The 18635-nt window shown below is 58.5% G+C and overlaps 2 protein-coding genes across 3 annotated transcripts; both read right to left on the bottom strand.

Annotated features, from left to right (window-relative positions):
- Positions 1–5132: 5132 nt before the first annotated feature.
- CHRND (cholinergic receptor nicotinic delta subunit) lies at positions 5133–11834 on the bottom strand (the record flags this gene model as incomplete). The annotated part of the gene is made up of 12 exons (XM_081096048.1): positions 5133–5564; positions 6257–6375; positions 6467–6671; positions 7154–7268; positions 7406–7517; positions 8541–8741; positions 9765–9874; positions 10052–10207; positions 10374–10483; positions 10999–11043; positions 11458–11612; positions 11783–11834. The coding sequence occupies 12 exons, from the start codon at positions 11832–11834 to the stop codon at positions 5382–5384; spliced, it is 1563 nt and encodes a 520-aa protein (XP_080952174.1). The 3' UTR covers positions 5133–5381.
- A 536-nt stretch (positions 11835–12370) lies between these two features.
- On the bottom strand, positions 12371–17667 carry PRSS56 (serine protease 56; the record flags this gene model as incomplete). Of its 2 annotated transcripts, none has more annotated exons than XM_081095962.1 (13): positions 12371–12857; positions 13234–13340; positions 13656–13718; positions 13798–13968; positions 14054–14230; positions 14430–14592; positions 14824–14966; positions 15191–15350; positions 15436–15535; positions 15835–16024; positions 16116–16169; positions 16569–16676; positions 17562–17667. In XM_081095962.1, 13 exons carry the CDS (start codon positions 17659–17661, stop codon positions 12651–12653), a joined length of 1743 nt encoding a protein of 580 aa, XP_080952088.1. In that variant the 3' UTR covers positions 12371–12650. The 2 variants fall into 2 exon arrangements, with proteins under 2 accessions (XP_080952088.1, XP_080952087.1); XM_081095961.1 differs by having other exon boundaries at positions 16116–16172; positions 16566–16676; positions 17562–17661.
- Between the last annotated feature and the right edge of the window lie 968 nt (positions 17668–18635).

Below are 18635 nucleotides of genomic sequence, written 5' to 3'. Positions count from 1 at the left end.
GCCCGTCAGTCCCAACAGAGATGGTCCAGCCTCCATCCCCCCTCAGGCTCAGTTGTCCCAGATTCATGTCCAGCGGGGGAGCTGAGGATGCAGCCAGGGCCTCGTGGGTGTGGGAGAGAAGGCAGAGTGCTTAGGAAGAGTCCCTGCTCCTGCTACCTCCAGCATGTCAGGATTTGGGGAAGTGTGAAGACTTTTGGTTAGGCATGTTTTGTACCCGACTTTCTCTATGACATGGCTGAGGACCCCAAACCTCTCCCACCAGCCTGACATCTTAATGGATCACTCCACTGGGCCAAGACACCAGAAGGCACAACGCCTACAAGAAAAATGCAGGATGTGCCCCAGGCTCTGACACCTTAACACAAATCAGGGTGTCAGGTCAGGATCCTTCCTGTCTCTGAGGCATGGGTCCCAGCCTGGTAAGCTTTGTAGGAAGGAGGGCTGAGAAAGATCTGAAACTTGGGGCTCTTGTGAATAGTACAGGCCTTCAATAGGGGTTCCTCAGTATTTATTAAATCATCTGTAGACTTATGGTAGGCACAGCTCTAGGCTTGGGGGGCTCGGGATACATGGGAGCTGCTCGCAGAAGCTCACAGTCCATGGGACAAGAAGTTGTGCCCCCTGAGAGTCGGATAAGGGAACCTAGAAGGGCTGGAAAAGAAGCTCCATCCACTTCATGGTTTGTGGTCACGGGAAGGGTGGGGCGAAGCTGATCTGGAAGCCGATGGCTGTAACACAGGCTCAGGCCACCTGTCTTCTGACCATCTATTCCAAGCAGACAGGTCAGCGTGTCCCAGTTCATGGGCAAGGCAGAAAATTCAGTTTCCCCTTCATGCCACCCACCCATCAGCACCTCAGGGGGCAGGGTGGCAGATGCCTCTGAGGTCTGGAGGAAAGCACCATTTGAGAACATGTCCCCACCCCACAAATGAATGATGTCTGTGGCTTTTCCTTTTTAAAAAAATATTTTTTATTGGTTTCAGAGAGCAAGGGAGAGGGAGAGATAGAAACATCAATGAGGAGAGAGAACCATCGATTGGTTGCCCCATTCTGGGGATTGAGCCCACAACCCAGGCATGTGCCCTTGACTGGAATTGAACCCAGGACCTTTCAGTCTGCAGGCCAGTGCTCTATCCACTGAGCCAAACCAGGTAGGGCAGTCTGTGGCTTTTCAATGTGTGTCAGTAAACCGGAAGTCATCTGACGTGCCCTGTCCTTGGCGATCCAAATGAGAGGCTGGCTCAGATCCCAGCCCCCGTAGCAGGGCCACAGCTCCTCCTGCCCTCACAAGGACTTGGAGGAGGGGAGGCGGAAGTGGTAGCAGCTGCCTCCCTGGACATCTGCTTGTTCTGTGTTATGTGGGTGGCTCGGCTGCCCTCCTTGCATTCAGTCCTGCTCTGGGCCCCACACGTGATTTTCCTTGACAGCACCCCCACCCCAAGCTTTGATCTCCCCATGCACCTAGGGCTACTTTCTCTGGAGTTTACAAAACCAATGCCCCCTCTTCCCACTCTGCCCTCTGGTGCCCCCAGACTCAATTGCCTCACCCATTTTGCAGAGCAATAGCTCTTCCCTCTAAAACCACACTTTGCCAAAGATCATTCATGACTTCTGCTCATGGCCTGGCTTCATGGACAGCTGGCCACCTATCTCTCTTCCTTTCCCGACACCACCCTCCCAGGCATAGGTCTAGGCACAAGTGGTTCAACTGATGCTTCAGCATTTTTCACTTTGCCTTCTTCTATCCCCACAGTGTTTGGGAGGGAGGGAAAAGGGAGAAGATGGAGACTGGGTTCCCTCTGCTTTGAATTATGCCACCTCCCTATGTATGAAGTTTTAAACTCCTGTTTTCTCCTCTCTGCTCTGAGAGAGTGGCTGAGAAGTCTCCTTGGTTCTCAGGAGGGTACATTGCCTTTGAGGAGTGGCAGTTTCTGGCCTGGAGGGGTTAAAGGGAAGGTCTTGGACCCATCAAGAGAAAATCTTCTGTAGGCGTCATTTATTGTCTAACAACTACTCCATCACCACCTTCTACTCTAGAGGCCGGAAAAGTGAAATGTTCATTTCCCAGGCTCCTTTGTAGCTACGAGTGGCCATGTGATAACTAATGGTATGTCTGCAGAAGTTGGCTGAGAGGCTTCAGGGAAGCTTTTGCTTCCTGATAAAAGGGGTCAGAAATGGCTGGCCCCTTTCCTGCCTTGAACACAGATGGGCAGTGCGGAGCTGTGGCAGTCAGCTTGCAACCTGGGGCAACTGAGAGCTTTGTGGGACAGCTGAAGCAACGATGCAACCACGGCCCTGAGATTCTTATTATGTGAGAAAGAGGAAACCTTACTTCTTTAAGCCATGACTCTTGGGGTTTTCTGTTCCTTGCAGTTCGGTGTATTCCTAATGGAGTGGGTAGCCCAGCTGGCCTGGGGAGATGTGTAGGGACAGCTCTGGCTTCATAGACAGCTGGCCCCTGTGGGTGTGACTTCCTATGGGGGGAAGATGATAGAGTTCCATGCCACCCAGAGAGTGGACCAGTCCTGACAGCACCTGGAGCTGGAGTGCTGGGGGAGTGGGTGCTGTTGGGGGACCCTCTGTGGCTCTGGGAACCTGTACAACAGGCAGTTTGGATTGGGTGTGGCATTTGGAGTTGTCTTTTCTGGAAGGCTCACAGCTACCTGAGCTAGGCCTGACACCACTGATTCACCTGTTGATTGTGATGTGTAAGACCCGCTGCCAACAGCACCATCGTGTGGCAGAGAGAAGCAACGACTGGCCGAGGAATCTAATCCAGGCCCCTTCTCTTTTGTTTGAAATAGGGACCCTCTGGGAGTTGGTGGACCAAAGTGGGGGACTATTCCAGGGACTGGTTTCCTGCTCATCGACAGGTGTAAGTCCAAGCTAGTTTCCCTATTCAAAGGGAATTAAAAATGTGTACCTTGAATTTGTAGATGATTTATATTGGAAGGCAGAAGTAGGGTCAGTTTTGGTATTTTCCCTCAGTTCCATTGAAAAACTAAACATGTCACCTTCTATACAGCTGAGCTCACGAGGCTGTAGACACCTTCTGAGGGAAATGGGGTGAGCTGTGAAGACCTGAAGCCTGGACCTCAGGAGGTGAGTAATAGGGCCATCGGCACCTGCTCCAGTTCTCAGTCACCACACCAGGCTTGGATGTAGGAGGCCTCACAAGAGGGGTCCATCCTTGGTGACTGAGGCCCCCCAATGAGAAACGAGATAAACAACCACCTCTTAATTTGTGGGACACATGTAGCAATTCTCATTTTCACAACATCCCGTGAACGGGTCTTATTTTATGCGTATTTTGCAGATGAGAAAACTAAAGCTGAGACACAAGGAGTAGCTCGTCCAAGGTCCCACAGCTCCAAACTACGCAAAGCTTTGTCTCTTAAAGCAACAAACTTTTATTGTCTCCCACAGCTTCTGGGGGTCAGGAACCAGGAGCACCTCCGCTGGGTGGCTCTGGCTCGGGGTTGGCGTGGGGCGTGTGATCTTGTCCAAGGTCCTGCTGGGGCTGGAGGACCCACTTCCAAGTTCACCCAGTGGCCGGCCGTTGGCAGGAGGCCTCAGTTCCTTGCCGTGTGCCTCTCCATAGGGTGCTCATCATGCCTCCTGCTTTCCCCATGTGAGAGTGGGAGTGAGAGTGGGAGTGAGAGTGGGAGTGAGAGTGGGAGTGGGAGTGGGAGTGGGAGTGGGAGTGAGAGTGGGAGTGGGAGTGGGAGTGGGAGTGGGAGTGAGAGTGGGAGTGGGAGTGAGAGTGGGAGTGAGAGTGGGAGTGAGAGTGGGAGTGGGAGTGAGAGTGGGAGTGGGAGTGAGAGTGGGAGTGAGAGTGGGAGTGGGAGTGAGAGTGGGAGTGGGAGTGAGAGTGGGAGTGGGAGTGAGAGTGGGAGTGAGAGTGGGAGTGAGAGTGGGAGTGAGAGTGGGAGTGGGAGTGAAGGAGCGGGACAAGAGCAGGGCAAGGTGGGGCACTTTGATGTCTTCTATAACCTAACCTCGGAAGTGACATGCCATCACTCCTGCCTCATTCTATGGGTCACCCAGACCAACCCTGGTATGGCGCTACATGGGGGTATAAAGACAGGAGGTGGGGATCACTGGGGCCGTCCTGGAGGTGGGGTACCTCACAGAACCTCCTCCAGCTCTTCCAGTTTCAGCCTTTGGCCCTTAGGATAAGATTGATGGAAGTTCCCTTTGGGGTAAAGTTGCCAGATTTAGCAAATCTATACTAATAAAAGCCTAGGTGGTCCTCGTGCCCTCACACGACACCCTCATGTCATCACAAGATGGCCAGCAGGGGAGGGCAGTTGGGGGCGACCAGGTTGGCAGGGGAGGGCAGTCGGGGGCGATCAGGCTGGCAGGCAGAAGCGGTTAGGGGCAATCAGACAGGCAGGCAGGCGAATGGTTAGGAGCCAGCAGTCCCGAATTGTGAGGGGGAATGTTCCAGATTGGAGAGGGTGCAGGCTGGGCTGAGAGACCCCCCTTGCCCCATGCACGAATTTCGTGCACCGGGCCTCTAGTAAATATATAAAATGCACAGTTAAATTTGAATTTCAGATAAATATGAATAATTTTTTAGTTTTGCCAGGCAACCCTACTTTAGAGGAGAGGAATAGGTGACCATAAGGGGATACTCTGGGGGAGGGCTGAGATCTGGGGCCCTAGGGTAGCTCATGTGAGCTGAGGTTGATGGGCTGACCTCTGGCCTCTGTAGCTGCTGGGTCCAATTCTCCTACCCGAGTCCTCAGCTCCCCACAGGGACCCAGACAGAATGGCCAAAGCAGAAAAAACTGGGAAGGACATTCTGAAACATTGGTGCTCCCACCTCTGCCCAAAACCTCCTTCCCTAAGGGGTCTGGAAAAGGAGGCTCTGGGGGGCCTCAGAAGCCAAGGCTGAGGGGTTGACAGCTGTAGGAACCAGGAAGTGAGGGCACAGGAGCCCACCTGCTCTACCCCCACCTAGAGGAAGGGGAGGCAAGAAGAGGCCACTGTCTTTCTCACAGAAGGGTCCCAAAAGGCCAGCCTGAATGACATTTTCCCTGGCCCTTGAGTCAGGCTCCTATCTCCCCAAAAGTCGTCCTGACCCACCCACCAGCCAGTGTCCACTCTCAGACCTTCTCAGTGGCTCCTGTCTTTATTGAGGAGTGGGGCTTCGCCTTTCCTTGTCTCAGGAGGCACAGCTCATCTCCACCTCAGCCGTGCAGAACCACCTTGGCTCAAGTCTCAGGGCCAGGAGTCGCCTCCCTAAGAGGAGCTTGTCCTTTCTCAGGCACCCGAGTCCACACAGCTACTGCCACCCCTGAAGGCCCATCCCTTTCAGGCACAAAGCCCCACCGAAGCTGCCCGGGGAGCTGGGCCAACCCAGGCAGGGAAGCCCTTTAGATGAAACGCTTGTCTTGCTCCAGGTAGGAGAAGGGGTCCCCGGGGAAAGGCTGGGATGGGGGCTGGTTGTAGGCCCCCTGCAGGAAGATCCAAGCCGTGCCCACCACCATGATGGGCGTCACCACAAACAGGCAGAGTTGGTCTACTGTGCGGGCTATCCGGTTCCAGCAGTCCTTCTCCTGGGGACAGGGAGGGGGGCAGAGACAGTAGGATGAGGAGGGCCCGCAGACCACAGGCCCATGCCCCAAGCTGGGGCCCAGTGACAGACGGGTGTCAGTGGGAGCCACCTCGGGCTCACAGCAGAGGGGGGCCTTCTGCATGTCCCCAAGGCCCAGGCCCTACTCTGGCCACAGGCAGGTTGGTCATTCTGTCAGTCCAGGAGACTAAAAGTGGGGCCACAGTCTTCATCCCAGCCACTCAGTGCTGCTGGTAGCCCCCATGGGAACTGGAACATGGCACCCTTTTCTCAAGAGAAAATTTTAGAAAGTTGTGTTATATGAAACAACCATAGAAGGCTGCCTTTTAAATGTCTGGCTGTGTCTGTAGTATCAGGCTTGGAATTGAGCAGGGAGAGAAAATGAGTGTGTGCCAGAAATTGGCAGCTGGGAGAAAGAAGGGACCCGAAAGGATGCCCAGAATGTGAAGACATGTGCCTGTGTGTACCCCTGAGTGTGTGCCTGGCCCAATGAGCTGTGATGGGGTTCTAGGCAGGGGCCTCCCGTCTCTGGGGGGCCTGGGTTTTGCATCCATTGTCAACTTCTTCATCTAAGTGGGCATGCGTCTCTGAGGGGAACGGTGGCCCCTTGAGAGAGGCTACCCTTGACCAGCACACAACGTGAACACCTGTGCATGCGGCCCTGCGGCCACTCACCTCGTTGTAGTTGTTCTGATCCCTCATATGGTTGACGATGAAGTTGGCCCCCTCCACAGCTGGCTTCAGCTCACTGAAGAGGTCATGCTGGGCCTGCTCAGAGCCTGCAGGCGGCTGGCCTGAGGAGACAGATCCGAGGCAGGCATGAAGCCCGCCCCCCACTCCCCCACCTCCCACGCTGGGGCCCAACCCCGAGCCACCGGGACCCACGTGCTGTGGTGAGGCGCCGGGCCAGCCCGTGCCGCTCTGACTGCTTCTCGAACATGAGGTCACTTCGGGACTTGAGCGAGAAGTACTCCTCGGCCTTGGAGATGTAACCCAGGGAGCTGCTCCTCCGGACCAGGGCCCCAGGGCCGGGGCTGTCCTCCTCTGGGACGGACATGTGTAGGAACTTGGGCAGGGTCTCTAGGAAAAGCTGTGGCAGATCAGGGGGACACAGGAAGGCCAATTAACCAACACAGGTTACCTTCACACATCCAAACACCCGTGACTCCATTTCTGACTGCCACGAAGTACCAGGTGGAATTTTATAGATGCACTCAATTGTGTCAAACACCACCCAGATAAGCTATCAAACATTATCCCCAAAAGGTTCCCTCTGCCTCCCCACATCAATTCCTTCTCACCCCCAGAGGGAACCACCATCCTGACTTCTACCTCTAGCATTTGGTTTTGCCTGCCCTTGAACTTCATGCAAAATAAATTGTGCAGTCTGTGCTCTTTTGTGCCTGGCTTCCTACAGGTAACAGTACACCTGGGAGAGTTGTCCACGCCGGCTGGCGTGCGTAGCAGCAGTTGGTGCGTTTGTACTGCAGGGAGCCCTCTCCCGCATGAAATAGCTCAGTGTTTTTGCCCAGACACCTGTAGGGGGACGGGTGGGCTATTGGCAGCCCTCACCTTCTTGACCCCCTCGGACAGCACGTGGGTGCTGGGCGTGCGGAAGTGGATGTTGAGCACGATGACACAGATCACCACGACCATGGCCACCAGTATCATGCCGAAGAGCAGGAACCTGTGGGCACACACTCAGCCTGGAGCATCCAGGGTGTGGCAGGACATGGCATGGCATGTCAGGGTGATGTGGGGCATGGCGTGGCGTGGTGGGGTGAGGCGAGGTGGGGTGTGGTGGGGAGGAAGGGGGTTACATACTTGCCGATGAGGGGGATGGCTATGGATGTGGCCGGCAGCCGCTTGGAGATGAGGAGCAGGAAGACAGACTGTGCCAGCAACACTGAGATTGCCATTGACGTCTTCTCTCCACCTGAGGGAGCCTGGACTTAGCCGTGACCGCTGGTCCCAGAGGATCCCACTGTGGACCTCGCACCATTGTTCACAATACCATGGTGGCCTAATTAGCATAATAGGCTTTGGCGCTAAAGGGACTGGAATCAAATTCCGGCTCTGACACTTACTGGCTGGGTGACCCTGGGTTTGTAGCCTAACCTCTCTGTGCCTCAGTTTTCTCAACTGTGAGATGTTGAGAGGACCAAGTGGGAGAGCATATTAAATGCTGGTCACTCCTCCTGGGCCTGAGTAAGACCTCAAACACCAGCTGTCACCACTGGCCAATGCCCTGCCACTCAGCCCTCCTAAATCGCAGATCTGTGTCCCTCCTGCACAGACAGTACCAGAGTAACACCCCAACTCCTAGCCGGGCCCTGAGCAAACCATGTGGTGGCCACTGTGGTCACGGGTCCAGGGCCCTGACCCAGCACCCTTTTTCTACGTGCAATGCACCGCTCACCCTGTCTCAAACAGGGGCAGGGCTGGGTGGCATTTGTCTCTGGGACTCGCTGTGCCTGTTCTTAGTAAATAGTCCAGAGCCGAGTAAGTGTAGGTGACATGTGCCCTTCTAGAACTGGTAAGGGGGGGTGCGTATCTCCATACCCTGGTTCTCTAGAGCTCCTATGACCCCCACCCCCATTGACTCAACCACTGATGGCCTCCTGTGTGCCAGACCCACAGCCACACACGGTGACCACGACATACCTGACTCCTGCTCTGGCTGAGAGGCAGTCTAGGTCCTTGGAAAGTGAGAGGGAGAAGGGGGCACAGGAGGGACCCAATTCATTTGGGAGATGTAGGACAGGGTCAAAGAGCCCCCCCTCTGGCTGGCAACAAGCCCCTCATGCTGGACCCTGGGCAGTGGTGACCCCCAGGGAGCTCCCAGGAGGAAGTGAGAGGCTGGGCTAGGTGGCCATTGCTCTGGTGACCTGGGGGTGGGAAGAGGCTGCCTAGGCAGCCTGGGAGCTGGGCCAGCACTGAGGCCAGGTGAGAGGCTCACAGTCGGCTGGCAGGTAGAAGACCAGGTTGATCATGAAGGAGATGAGCACACAGGGCACCAGGATGTTGATGATGTAGAAGAGTGGCTTTCGGCGAATGATGAGGTAGAAGGTAATGTCCTGGTGGTTGGGACTGTCCAGCGGGGCACTGGGGTCCATGTTGATCCTGGCTGGCCGGTGCACTATCTCCCACTCCCCGTTCTCTGAGGGCAGCACACGGACACCGTGGAGTCAGTCTGGGCAAGGGAGCTAAGGGGGGGCCTCCGGGCAGGATGAGGGGCTGGTGGAGTGAGCCATCCCCAGGGGCAGCCAGGCCTGTCTGCAGGGCTCTGAGGGGGGCATTCAGAGGAGGGCTCAGGTTTTGTTTGTGGGTCTTTCCCTGGGGATTGGGATGGAGGTTTCCATCTGCAAGGGAGAAATTTTCCTCTGGGATTAGTTTTTTTGTTTTGTTTTCTCTTTGGAAAACATGAAAGCTAAGGCCATATGTGGCTCACTCAAATATGGAGTCTTGGGGATAACAAGGCAGTGAGAGTAAGAACCCCCTCCCCCAAAGTGTGATGGATCAGCAGGACGTGGGTCTCCTCTGATGGACAGGGGTGACCCCATAAAAGATCTAAGCCTGGCCCTAGCTGGTTTGGCTGTATGGATAGAACATTGGCCTGTGGACTGAAAGGTCCCAGGTTTGATTCTGGTCAAGGGCACATGCCTGGGCTGCGCGGACTTGATCCCCGGTAGGGGGCACGCAGGAGGCAGCCAATCAGTGATTCTCTATCATCATTGATGTTTCTATTTCTCTCTCCCTCTCCCTTCCTCTCTGAAATCAATAATTAATATATATATAATCAATATATATAATAATTAATATATAATTAATATATATATATATATATACATTAAAAAAATCTGAGGGACAGAAAGACTAAGCACCCCCTCACCTGTCAGCCACATCCACCCCCAGGGACCTGCTCAGACCCAGAGGGTCTTCTGGCCTGGGCAGGGGCGGGGGTGGGGCACGGTGCTCCTCTGTCTCTGCCTTGGGAACACAGTCCCCCAGCCACACTTCGTTTCCTCTCAGCGTGCTGGATTAGTGTCATGTGAGTGTGTGTGTCAGGTGTGGGTGCGCAGACGTGCGCCTCGGGGGTGCCAGTGTGACTGTATGTGTGTCTGTGGGGGAGGTCCTGAGAGGCCTGCCCATCTGCCCACCCGCCAGCTGCTGCTCCCAGCACCTGTGAAGCCCTCAGGGTCGATGATGATCCACTCCACCGGGTATGAGCGGCCATCTTCTTCCTCCTGCTTCAGGCTCAGGGTGATCTCCTTGGCCGTGTACTTGAGCGAACTGGGGAGGGCAGTGGTAGAGGGTGGTTCTCAGCCACTGGCTGGAGAAATGCCCCATGGTCAGAGAGGCCACTGTGGAGGAGGGGAACTCTAATCTGGACAGACCAGAAGCCTCTGTCTGAAGGTGGCCCCTGGCAGGGTGTCCTGGGGGGAGGGGTGGTTGGAGCAGTGGGTGCACCTGAACTTGAGGGAGCAGTTCTGCCAGTCAAAGGGGAAGTAAGTGACGGAGATGGGACAGGAAGAGCGGAAGATGGCAGGTGGCAGCCAGTACACATAGCCTGACGGATAGATCAGCACGTTGCAGGCGTAGGAAATCTTGAAGGAGCCGTCATTGCTGGGGGACAGGGACAAGGGCCACAGTGAGCATGGGCCAGCTTCCAAAGGGCAGGGTTGGGGGAAGCAGAGGCGGGAGGGCAGGTTGGGGCTAGAGGGGGAGGCTCAGGGTATTTAAGGAAGGGGGTCGAGTGATGAGGGGAGGCCAGGGAGGGCTGCGGCTCAACTTGTTCTCCAGCACAATCTCTGGGAGCCACACCATGTCAGGGGGCAGGCGCAGGATGCTGATGTTCCCAAAATCCTTGGCATCCCACTGCAGCCGGCTGTCTGTCCAGCCCTGAAGGTGGACAGGAATGTCAGAGGTGGGTTCTGCTATTGTCCTGGCCCCTTCACTCCCCCCAACTTCCCTGAGGGAAGACAGGGCAGGGTCTAGGGCTGTGACAAAAGAGGTTTGGGGAGGTGGGTATGGAGTGGGGACTCGGGTCTGTCATGCAGGGCTGTGTAGGATGCACACTACACAACTAAAGGAACAGTATTTCCATTGTGGATGTAGAAGGTGTATGTCAATGTTATGAACTTCTGGCAGGTGGCAGAAGGTGTTTTCTAATAAAATCAGGATACTGTGACAATTTCCCACAGATGAAGAATCCCAATCCGCCCAAAGGCCCTGTCTGGGCTGGTGGCTGCACTAGGTGGGCAAGGGCAGCCGGCTGGGGTTTCTCTGCAGGCAGAAGCCAGTGTCTCCCTCAGGAAAATGTCTGAGGCAGGCTGGGGATTCCCGAGCAGAAGCGGGCACAGGGGAGCCTAGGCCCTTCACCTCACCGAGCCCTGCTCTGCGTGGGGTGTTCTTACGTGCTCGATCCACACGTTAGTGGTGAGAGTCTCCTCGACTTCTTTCTGTAAGAAAACAGGAGGGCTGTCCCCAGGGCCCTGCACCATTCTTTCAGCTGCGAGCATTCACCAGGCATCTCCTCCTGGCTGCCACCCAGGGGAATCCATGGCAATTGGCCTGACCAAACTCCTACCCCAAACACTCAGGAGTGGGTGGGCACGCCAGGGAGCAGGGAGGACACAAAGCTTCTGAAGTGTGTCTCGGGTGTGATATGGGGGACATCCCAGAATGACAGCTGGAAGGGAGGGGTATTAGCCTGAGGGTCTGGGCGCAGCACAGGGCACAGAGAGAGGAGCTGCTACAGGCCGGCCCTCGGCCTTGAGTTCCCTCGTGGCCATCCCAGTCCGGGAGAGAGCCAGGCCTCAAGGAAACTGTCCCTGCCCTCTAGTCCCCAGCCAAGCCCTGGGGGGGCCACTCACCAGAGAAATGAGGTTGGAGAGGGTGAGGGCCAGTGAGACGTCCACGCTGTCCTCTTTGTGAGCCACAGGCCGGAGCTCCTTGTTGTAGCCCTTCTCCTTAAACAGGTACCGGATCAGCCGCTCCTCCTCATTTAGACCCCAGCAGCCTGGGGATAGTTGGGGACAGGACGGGTGCTGGGCAGGGGCCCAGGAGCAGGGCCCTGGTGGTCAGTCCTCCGGGGAGAAATGGCAGTGGGAATGGGGCGGGGGCCGTGAGGCTGGGGGAGGGGCAGGAGGGCCCTGTGCTGTGGGGGAGCTGGGTGGGTGGGATGATGTCCAATCTTACCACACACAACCAGGGTGGCCAGCAGTCCCAGCGTTAACACAGGCCCCTCCATCCTGTCTCACCAAGTAGGTCTTGCATCTGCTCCTCCTGTCCACTGGGCTGGGGAATGTGGGTGAGTGGCAGAGGGGACAGGTGCAGAGTGGGGGTGGAGGAGCTGAGGAAAAAGGCAGCCGGAAATGCAATCTGATACCTCTGTGCTCTGCTGTAGGGCGGAGAACCCGGGGCAGGTGATGAGGGGGTGAGGATAGGAACTGGCTAACAGGGCAGAAGCCCAAGGACATGAGGCAAAGATCCCAGGCTAGGAGTCTCCACAGCTAGCCATGGGGGTGAGGGCTGGGTGGAGGCAATGGACACCGTGGACAATGCTGGTCAGCCACGGATCAGGGAGTGGTGATAAGCAGATCAGCTGCCATTTCTTGGGTGGCAGACAGGTCTGCTCAGATGGGGGCTTAGCAGCCCTGTCCCCTGTCTTTGTGACTTCTGCCAACTGCTTCTGGAGGCTGGGCCTGCCCTGCGCGGGCCCCACTCCCAGAGAGCTGATGTCCCCCATCCAGTTTCCATCCCACAGAAGCTCCAGCATTGTCTCCGTACATCATAAATAACATTTATTAAAGCAACTGTGATTTTCTGATGACACATCTGGGAAGACACGTGGGGCCCAGGGCCCAGGACCCCCACACATCTGGGCAACTGCAGCAGTGACAGTTTGTCATTGTGCTCCCTGAACTCTCCCAGGCCCTGGGAGCAGTAGGTCCTAACCAGAGGCTGGGGGTCCAGACATGGCTCATGGCTGTCTGGCTGGAGGAACCTGAGGGCCCAGTGGGTGGTGCCCCTTCCCCCCCAGCTCCTGGCTCTGCCTTGCGCCCATTCAGGCTCCCTGGGGCTCTGCCTTGGCCTGAGCAGCCAAGCGGAAGGCCTGCAGGGCCTGCGCCAGCAACCGGGGAAGGCTTCGAGCCAGTGTGGCTGGCTCCAGGCCCACCAGGCCCCAGAAGACCACATGCTGGTCCCCCAAGCCAGCTCGAACCCAGGCTCGGAAGAGCCCTGTTATCGTCTTGGAGCTCAGATCAGCCAGGACCTGCAGAGGGAGGAGGGTGCTCAGGGGCTCCAATGCTACTCTTGGTCCCCTCCTCCTGGCCCCCCAAACTCTCACCCAAACCCACCCCCTTCCTTTCAACCCCACAATCCTGCACACTTTCTGCTCACATGGGCACCCCTAAGCCCCTCTACTCACATCTTCCCTCTCTGCACCACACCTTCATACCCAGCCAGTACCCTAGCTCACACACAGCTGCCCTCCCCCCACCTTCCTCTTGTATTCGGACCCCCCAGGCTGTGGGGGTGAAGATCCTCCCTGCTGCTGGGGAGGATCCCGTTCTGTCCCCCTACCAGAGCTGACCCAGGTCTGCCGTCAGAGGCCACTGTGGAGGAGTCTGGGAAGCCTAGAGAACTACCTCCTGGAAGTCCATGGCCAGGCGCTCTGGGGGGACCTGAAGGATCCAGGCATGGGTGTCCTGGAGGGTGGCCAACTTCTGCCACAGGGGCTCCAGGCCAGGGCAGTCTGCAGGAGAGACACCAGCATGGAGCTGGCATGGGTTCCCACCAGTACCTCAGGACCACCTCCATGCTACAGATGGGGAAACTGAGGCTTAGAGAGGTTATGTGATAACAAAGTCGATTTTCTGACACCGATGAGGGCACAAAGCCACAAGTAGCCCCAAAGGGTCAGTCCCCTGTTTCCGGGGAGGAGTAGAGCGGGTCTGCTGGTTGCCGCGGGGGAACTGCTTCCCGGTGCAGATTCCAGGAGAATCCCCTCCCGGCCTCCGCCAGCTCTCGGCCTACTCCCCGGGCGACTGTCGGCAGGGGGCGTAATTACCGCGCGTGTCTCCGCGCTGCTCTGGCCTCCGCTTCGGGAATCCGGTCCCTGCAGCCGGGGATCCTGGGAAGACGCAGGATTAGGGGAAAGCCTCTGCCGCCCAGGGGTGGGGCCGGGGCTGGGCTGCCAGGGCTCGGGGTACCTGGGTGCAGCCGCTGCTCGCGGGCGCGGTGCCTGGGAGTCTCCCGGAGCGACGGAGCGGGGCGAGCCGGGGCCGGGGCCGGGGCCTGGCGCCGCATCCCCGGGCTCGGGCGGAACAGCTCCTGGGCGCCCCGCAGCAGCTCCAGCAGCGTGTGCGCCAGCAAGCGCAGCTCTGCGGCCGGGACAAGGGTGCGGTTGGTGATCAGACGTGGGCGAGGCTCCCTGCTCCCCGGCCCAGCACGGGGAACCGGACTGACCGCATCGCCGTCGACGCTGCAGGCATTGCTGATGCGCTAGGGACGCACAGGCGCCCTTGGGTCCTGGGCACAGGCGGGCATAGAAGGCGCAGGGCGGGGTGGCGTCCGCCGGTGGCTCCTCGGGCGGCTCCCAGGCCAGAAGCTCCCTGCAGCTGGGCTCGCGGCTGGAGGGGGCCGCTGTGGGGCGCGGCGGGGGCTTGTTCACCCCCCGCCCCTCTCCCCCCGTATTGGGCCCCCGTCCCGAAGTCCTGCCTCAGAGGGGGGCTTTCCCGACGCCGAAGGGGGCTGGGGGCACGTGGGGAGGACATGAGCTCGGGCTCGTCCCAGAGCTGTGGGCGGGACTCTGCGGAGGGGACAATAGGAATCCAGCACTCACCGCTCATCTGCTGCTGCAGCCAGTCCCTAAACACGGCCACGCGGGTGTAGACCCCTGGCTTCCCTGGCTCCCCGCATCCGTCCCCCCAGGAGGTGATTCCATACAGGACCTCTCTGGGGCGGGGGTCAGGCTCAGGACAGGTGAGGGGACCTCCAGAGTCGCCCTGCGGGGACCCGAGCCAAGAGAGAGGGCACTGCATCGATCCCTCGCTCCGACCCCACTTGGCAGCCTTACACCCGCAGGATTAGGCAGCTCTGATTCTACTGGGGTTACCACTCTTGTACGCATTTCAGCCACGAGGACATAGAAGCTCAGAGAAATTAGTGACAGCCTGACCGCAGAAGGAAAGTAGAGAGCGGCCCACCGGCGCCCTCCCATCAACTGGGGCTCGTACCTGGCATGAGTCGATGCCCCCCGCCAGGTAACCGGCACAGAGCATGGTGCTGGGGCGAAGCCCGGGGCCCAGGGCCCTTCGGCACGTGTCTGCGCTGAGCAGGGGCACGCGGGCCTCCCTCAGCGCCTCAGCCTCAGGCCCATCTACAGGGAAGCGGAGGAGTGGGCTCAAGCCTGGAGGGCAGGGGCTCCGTTTTGAGGGTCCCCCCTCCCATGGCACCCCCTTGATTCCTCCGCTTTTGCAAGATCCGGCAGTGTTTTGCGAAGACAGCTAGGGTAGGTCTGATTCGGTACACACTCCCCAGGCTTCATCACCCCAGACCCTATTCTCCCAGGGCAAACCCTCGCGGGTCCAGCCCTGCCGGTACCTTCGAAAAGGGCCCCCCAGCCTGCGATGGCGCAGGCGGTGCCAGCGGCGGGCTCCCGGGGTCCCTGGGGCAGACACACGGGGCGCGCCGCCCCTCCCGGGCTCACGGGCGTCCACAGTTGCACCAGGGCAAGGTCGTTGTGAAAGGTCCGCAGGTCAAACTACGGAGAGAGGGGCGACGCGGGTCAACGAGGTGTGCGGTGGAGACGCTGCTCCAGCTCCGAGGGCCCGGGGCTGCCCTCTCACCTGGGGGTGGCACAAGATGCGGTTCACCGGCACCTCCTCCGCTTGCTCCCCCCGGGGCCCCTCCGCGAGCGTCACCGTCCACAGAAGCTCGTTCGGGGCGCTGCGTGGCGAGCCGCAGGTTCCCTGGAGGCCCTGCTCCCGGCCCACGGGCACCACCCAGCAAGCCCGCAAGCCCAGCTGTTTCCCGTCGGGGGGCAGGGAGGGCGAGCCTGGGTGAGGCGGCTGCCGCCAGGGGGCTGAAGGCGCGCCCTGGCGGGGAGCCGCGGGCGCCTTGAGGCCGGGAGCTGGGGAGCAGGGCCGCCGCCGCCAGGGAGCAGCAGAGACCGGCCCTCGCGCGTGTCGCCCACCCAACGATCCGGGGTGACCCGGGCCGGTCAGAGGCCTGGGGGCCGGACGTACCCTGCGAAGCAGTGAGCCGCCGTGAGCACCCAGGACGCCGCCACGAGGACGCCGCCACACAGAGGCTGCCCGCTGCGTCGCAGCCGCACCAGCCAGGGCCAGGCCCCGGGCTGCGCTGCGCTGCCCCCTACAATGCGGCCAGCGGCCTGCGTCACATTGACCTTACCCGGGCTCCTCTCGCCACATGGCCCTGCAAAGATGGAGCGACAAGTCCTGGCATTCTCACCATCGAGTCCCACCTGCTCTCAGCCCTGTCCCCTTGGAACTTTTTTCAGCCTCACCTGGCTCAGGTGGGTCTTGGAGCAGGGGGGCTTGAGGCCTGAGGTGCCCAGGTCCTGCTGAGAAACAGACCATTTGAGCTTTCCTGCCATCCTCCTGGCCTTCCCTCTATCCCAAGCTGTGCCCAGCCCTCTCTCTCCCCTGGGCTCCCTTTCTCTTGCGCCCCCCTCCCCCCAATAGCAGTCAGTGCCTGTCTCAGCAGCCACAAACTCACTCTTCACCAAATGAGCTCACACTGTGCCTTCCCTCCTGCCCTTGCACAAGGGGTGCCCCAAGCCTGGCATGCATGCGCTTTGCTCTTAGACCTTCATAAGCCTTGTCCTGTTGCAGCCCCACTCAGTCTCCTCTCCAAGAGGCATCAAGTCAAGGGAGGGGGTGGGGTGGACAGGAGAACAGTCCCAGGTAGTTAGTTGGTGCAAGCTCACCTGTGCAGGGGGTGGTGCGGTTGGCACAACTTTGGCACTCATGCAATCTATGCTGGATCTCCATCGCCACTAGATTTACGGCCCACCGGGCGCTCCTCCGGGCGGCCTGCAATGCCTTTGTCCCCTGGGCCGACAAGGCTGCTGGGACATGGGGCACAGTCATGCTTGGTTGGGGAGGAGCTGCGGGCTTGTCCTCCTTGCCCCAGCTCCAAGCTCTGCCTTGGGAGACCCACAGGGAAGCAGGCTGGGCTCCCGGAGCGCTGGGGTGGAATAGGAGGAAACAGAGCCCCAAGGCCCCAGGGCCCAGCACTCAGAGCCAATGGTTCTGGATTCTCAGCCCAATATATCTCTGTAATTCAACTGGGCTGGAATCTTTTTTTTTTTTTAATCCTCACCTGAGCATATTTTTCCATTGATTTTTGGAGAGAGTGGAACAGAGTGGGAAAGACAGAAATATTGATGTGAGAGAAACACATCGATTGGTTACCTTCTGCATGAGCCCCGACCAGGGCCCGGGCAAGGGAAGAGCCTGCAACCAAGGTACCTGCCCTTGACCACCATCGAATCTGGGACCCTTTGGTCCACAGGCCAATGCTCCATCCACTGAGCCAAACTGGCTAGGGCTGGGCTGGAATCTTTGAAAAGGGCATTTCCTTAAAAACCTTGAAGGAAAAACAGTATCCTGAAGATTCAGATATCACAGAACTCAGATGTATTGACACAAAATGACTGTGGTTGAATTGCCCACCTTTAGGCCCAGAGAGCCAAGGGGGATGCTCTAGGCTCTTTCCTCCCTGCTAAACTTCCCTGATGCACACCCTCGTTGGCTCCCCTTCCCTTTCCATCCTCATCTTCCCCCTCCCTCTCCCACCTGGGTTCCTCGCCCCTTCTCCCTGCACAGTGGGCAGAAGAAGCCAAAGGTCCTTGTGAATTCAGGTAGCAGGCTCATGTTCCTCTGTCCGGAAGCCACTTCCTCTCTGCTCCTCCCTCCTTGGCCGCTCCCTCAGACCACCCCAGGCTCACCTTGCAGGGTGCTGGGGGGCAGGTGCATGTACAGCGGGTGCCCATGGGCAGACCATGGGTCTGGGAGAGGCAGCAGCAGCAGCAGCATAGCCAGCAGCATGGTGACCAGGAGCCGGGGCACTGACCCTGTTCTATTCCCCCACCCCCGGGGTCCACCCTCCAGGCGCTTATCCTGTGGTGCCTGCCTTTCTGTCCCTGAGCACTGAATTCAAGTCATCTGACCCTATTCTTTTACATCAAAGTTACCATTTCCCTGGTCATCCCTCACCTGGTCCTTAACTCCCGGAGCCCACAGAGGAATGGGGCTTAGGGGGCTATATAGAGGACAGATGGGGGAGGTGCATAGGAGGGGGCTAGGGCTGAGGGAGGGCACAGGGTAGTGGGCTCAACCCTCACCTTTGAAGTTTCGTCATCCGGCTCTGAGGCTCTGAGGCCCCTTCCCTCAAAGGAGCCCTTGTTTCTAGGCTCCATCAAAGGGGCCTGGACAGCCCAGAAGAGCTGACGGTTAGGCTGGGGGCCAGGCAGAGGGGGACTGATGGGCAGGGGCTGGCGCTGTCTCCAAGGCTCAGATGGAGGGATTCCCATCTGCCTCGATTCCCTGAGGAGTTCACAGCAATGCTGGGGACAGATAATCTTGGGGGAGGTGGGCAGGGGTTGTCTGAGGGTCCTGGGCAGCCCCAGACCCTGTGGAGGTGCCTGAGCTCCCAGCTCCTCTGCCCCTAATTGCTTGGCAGCATCCCTCCCCAATGTGGCCATTTCTAAAGATGATCAAAGCGCCCTAATTAGTGCCGTGATTGCCCGACTGGGGGTAGTGGGGTGGGAAGAGGCAGAGGCAGGCGGACACTGGAGTGGCCCAGAGAGGAAGGCGGGAGATGAAAGGCCCCACCAGTGGCCCAGTTTGGGGAGGACAGGCCCCAGCAGCTTCTGACGCTCTCCCAGACCTCCCACCCCTGTGCAGGGCCCGCTGGGCCTGTCCAGCATTGTTCTCAGTGGCTATGACCCTGAGCTGGCAGAGGGAGTCTTCTGGAGTCTCACGGGAAGGGCTATAACTGGGCAGCTCTCCTGGGACAGAGT

This window comes from Myotis nattereri, assembly GCF_964212035.1.
Source record: "Myotis nattereri genome assembly, chromosome: 7".
Classification (NCBI taxonomy): domain Eukaryota; kingdom Metazoa; phylum Chordata; class Mammalia; order Chiroptera; family Vespertilionidae; genus Myotis; species Myotis nattereri.
The sequence above is the reverse complement of the archived record's forward strand: the minus strand, read 5'-3'. Positions and strand labels throughout refer to the sequence as shown.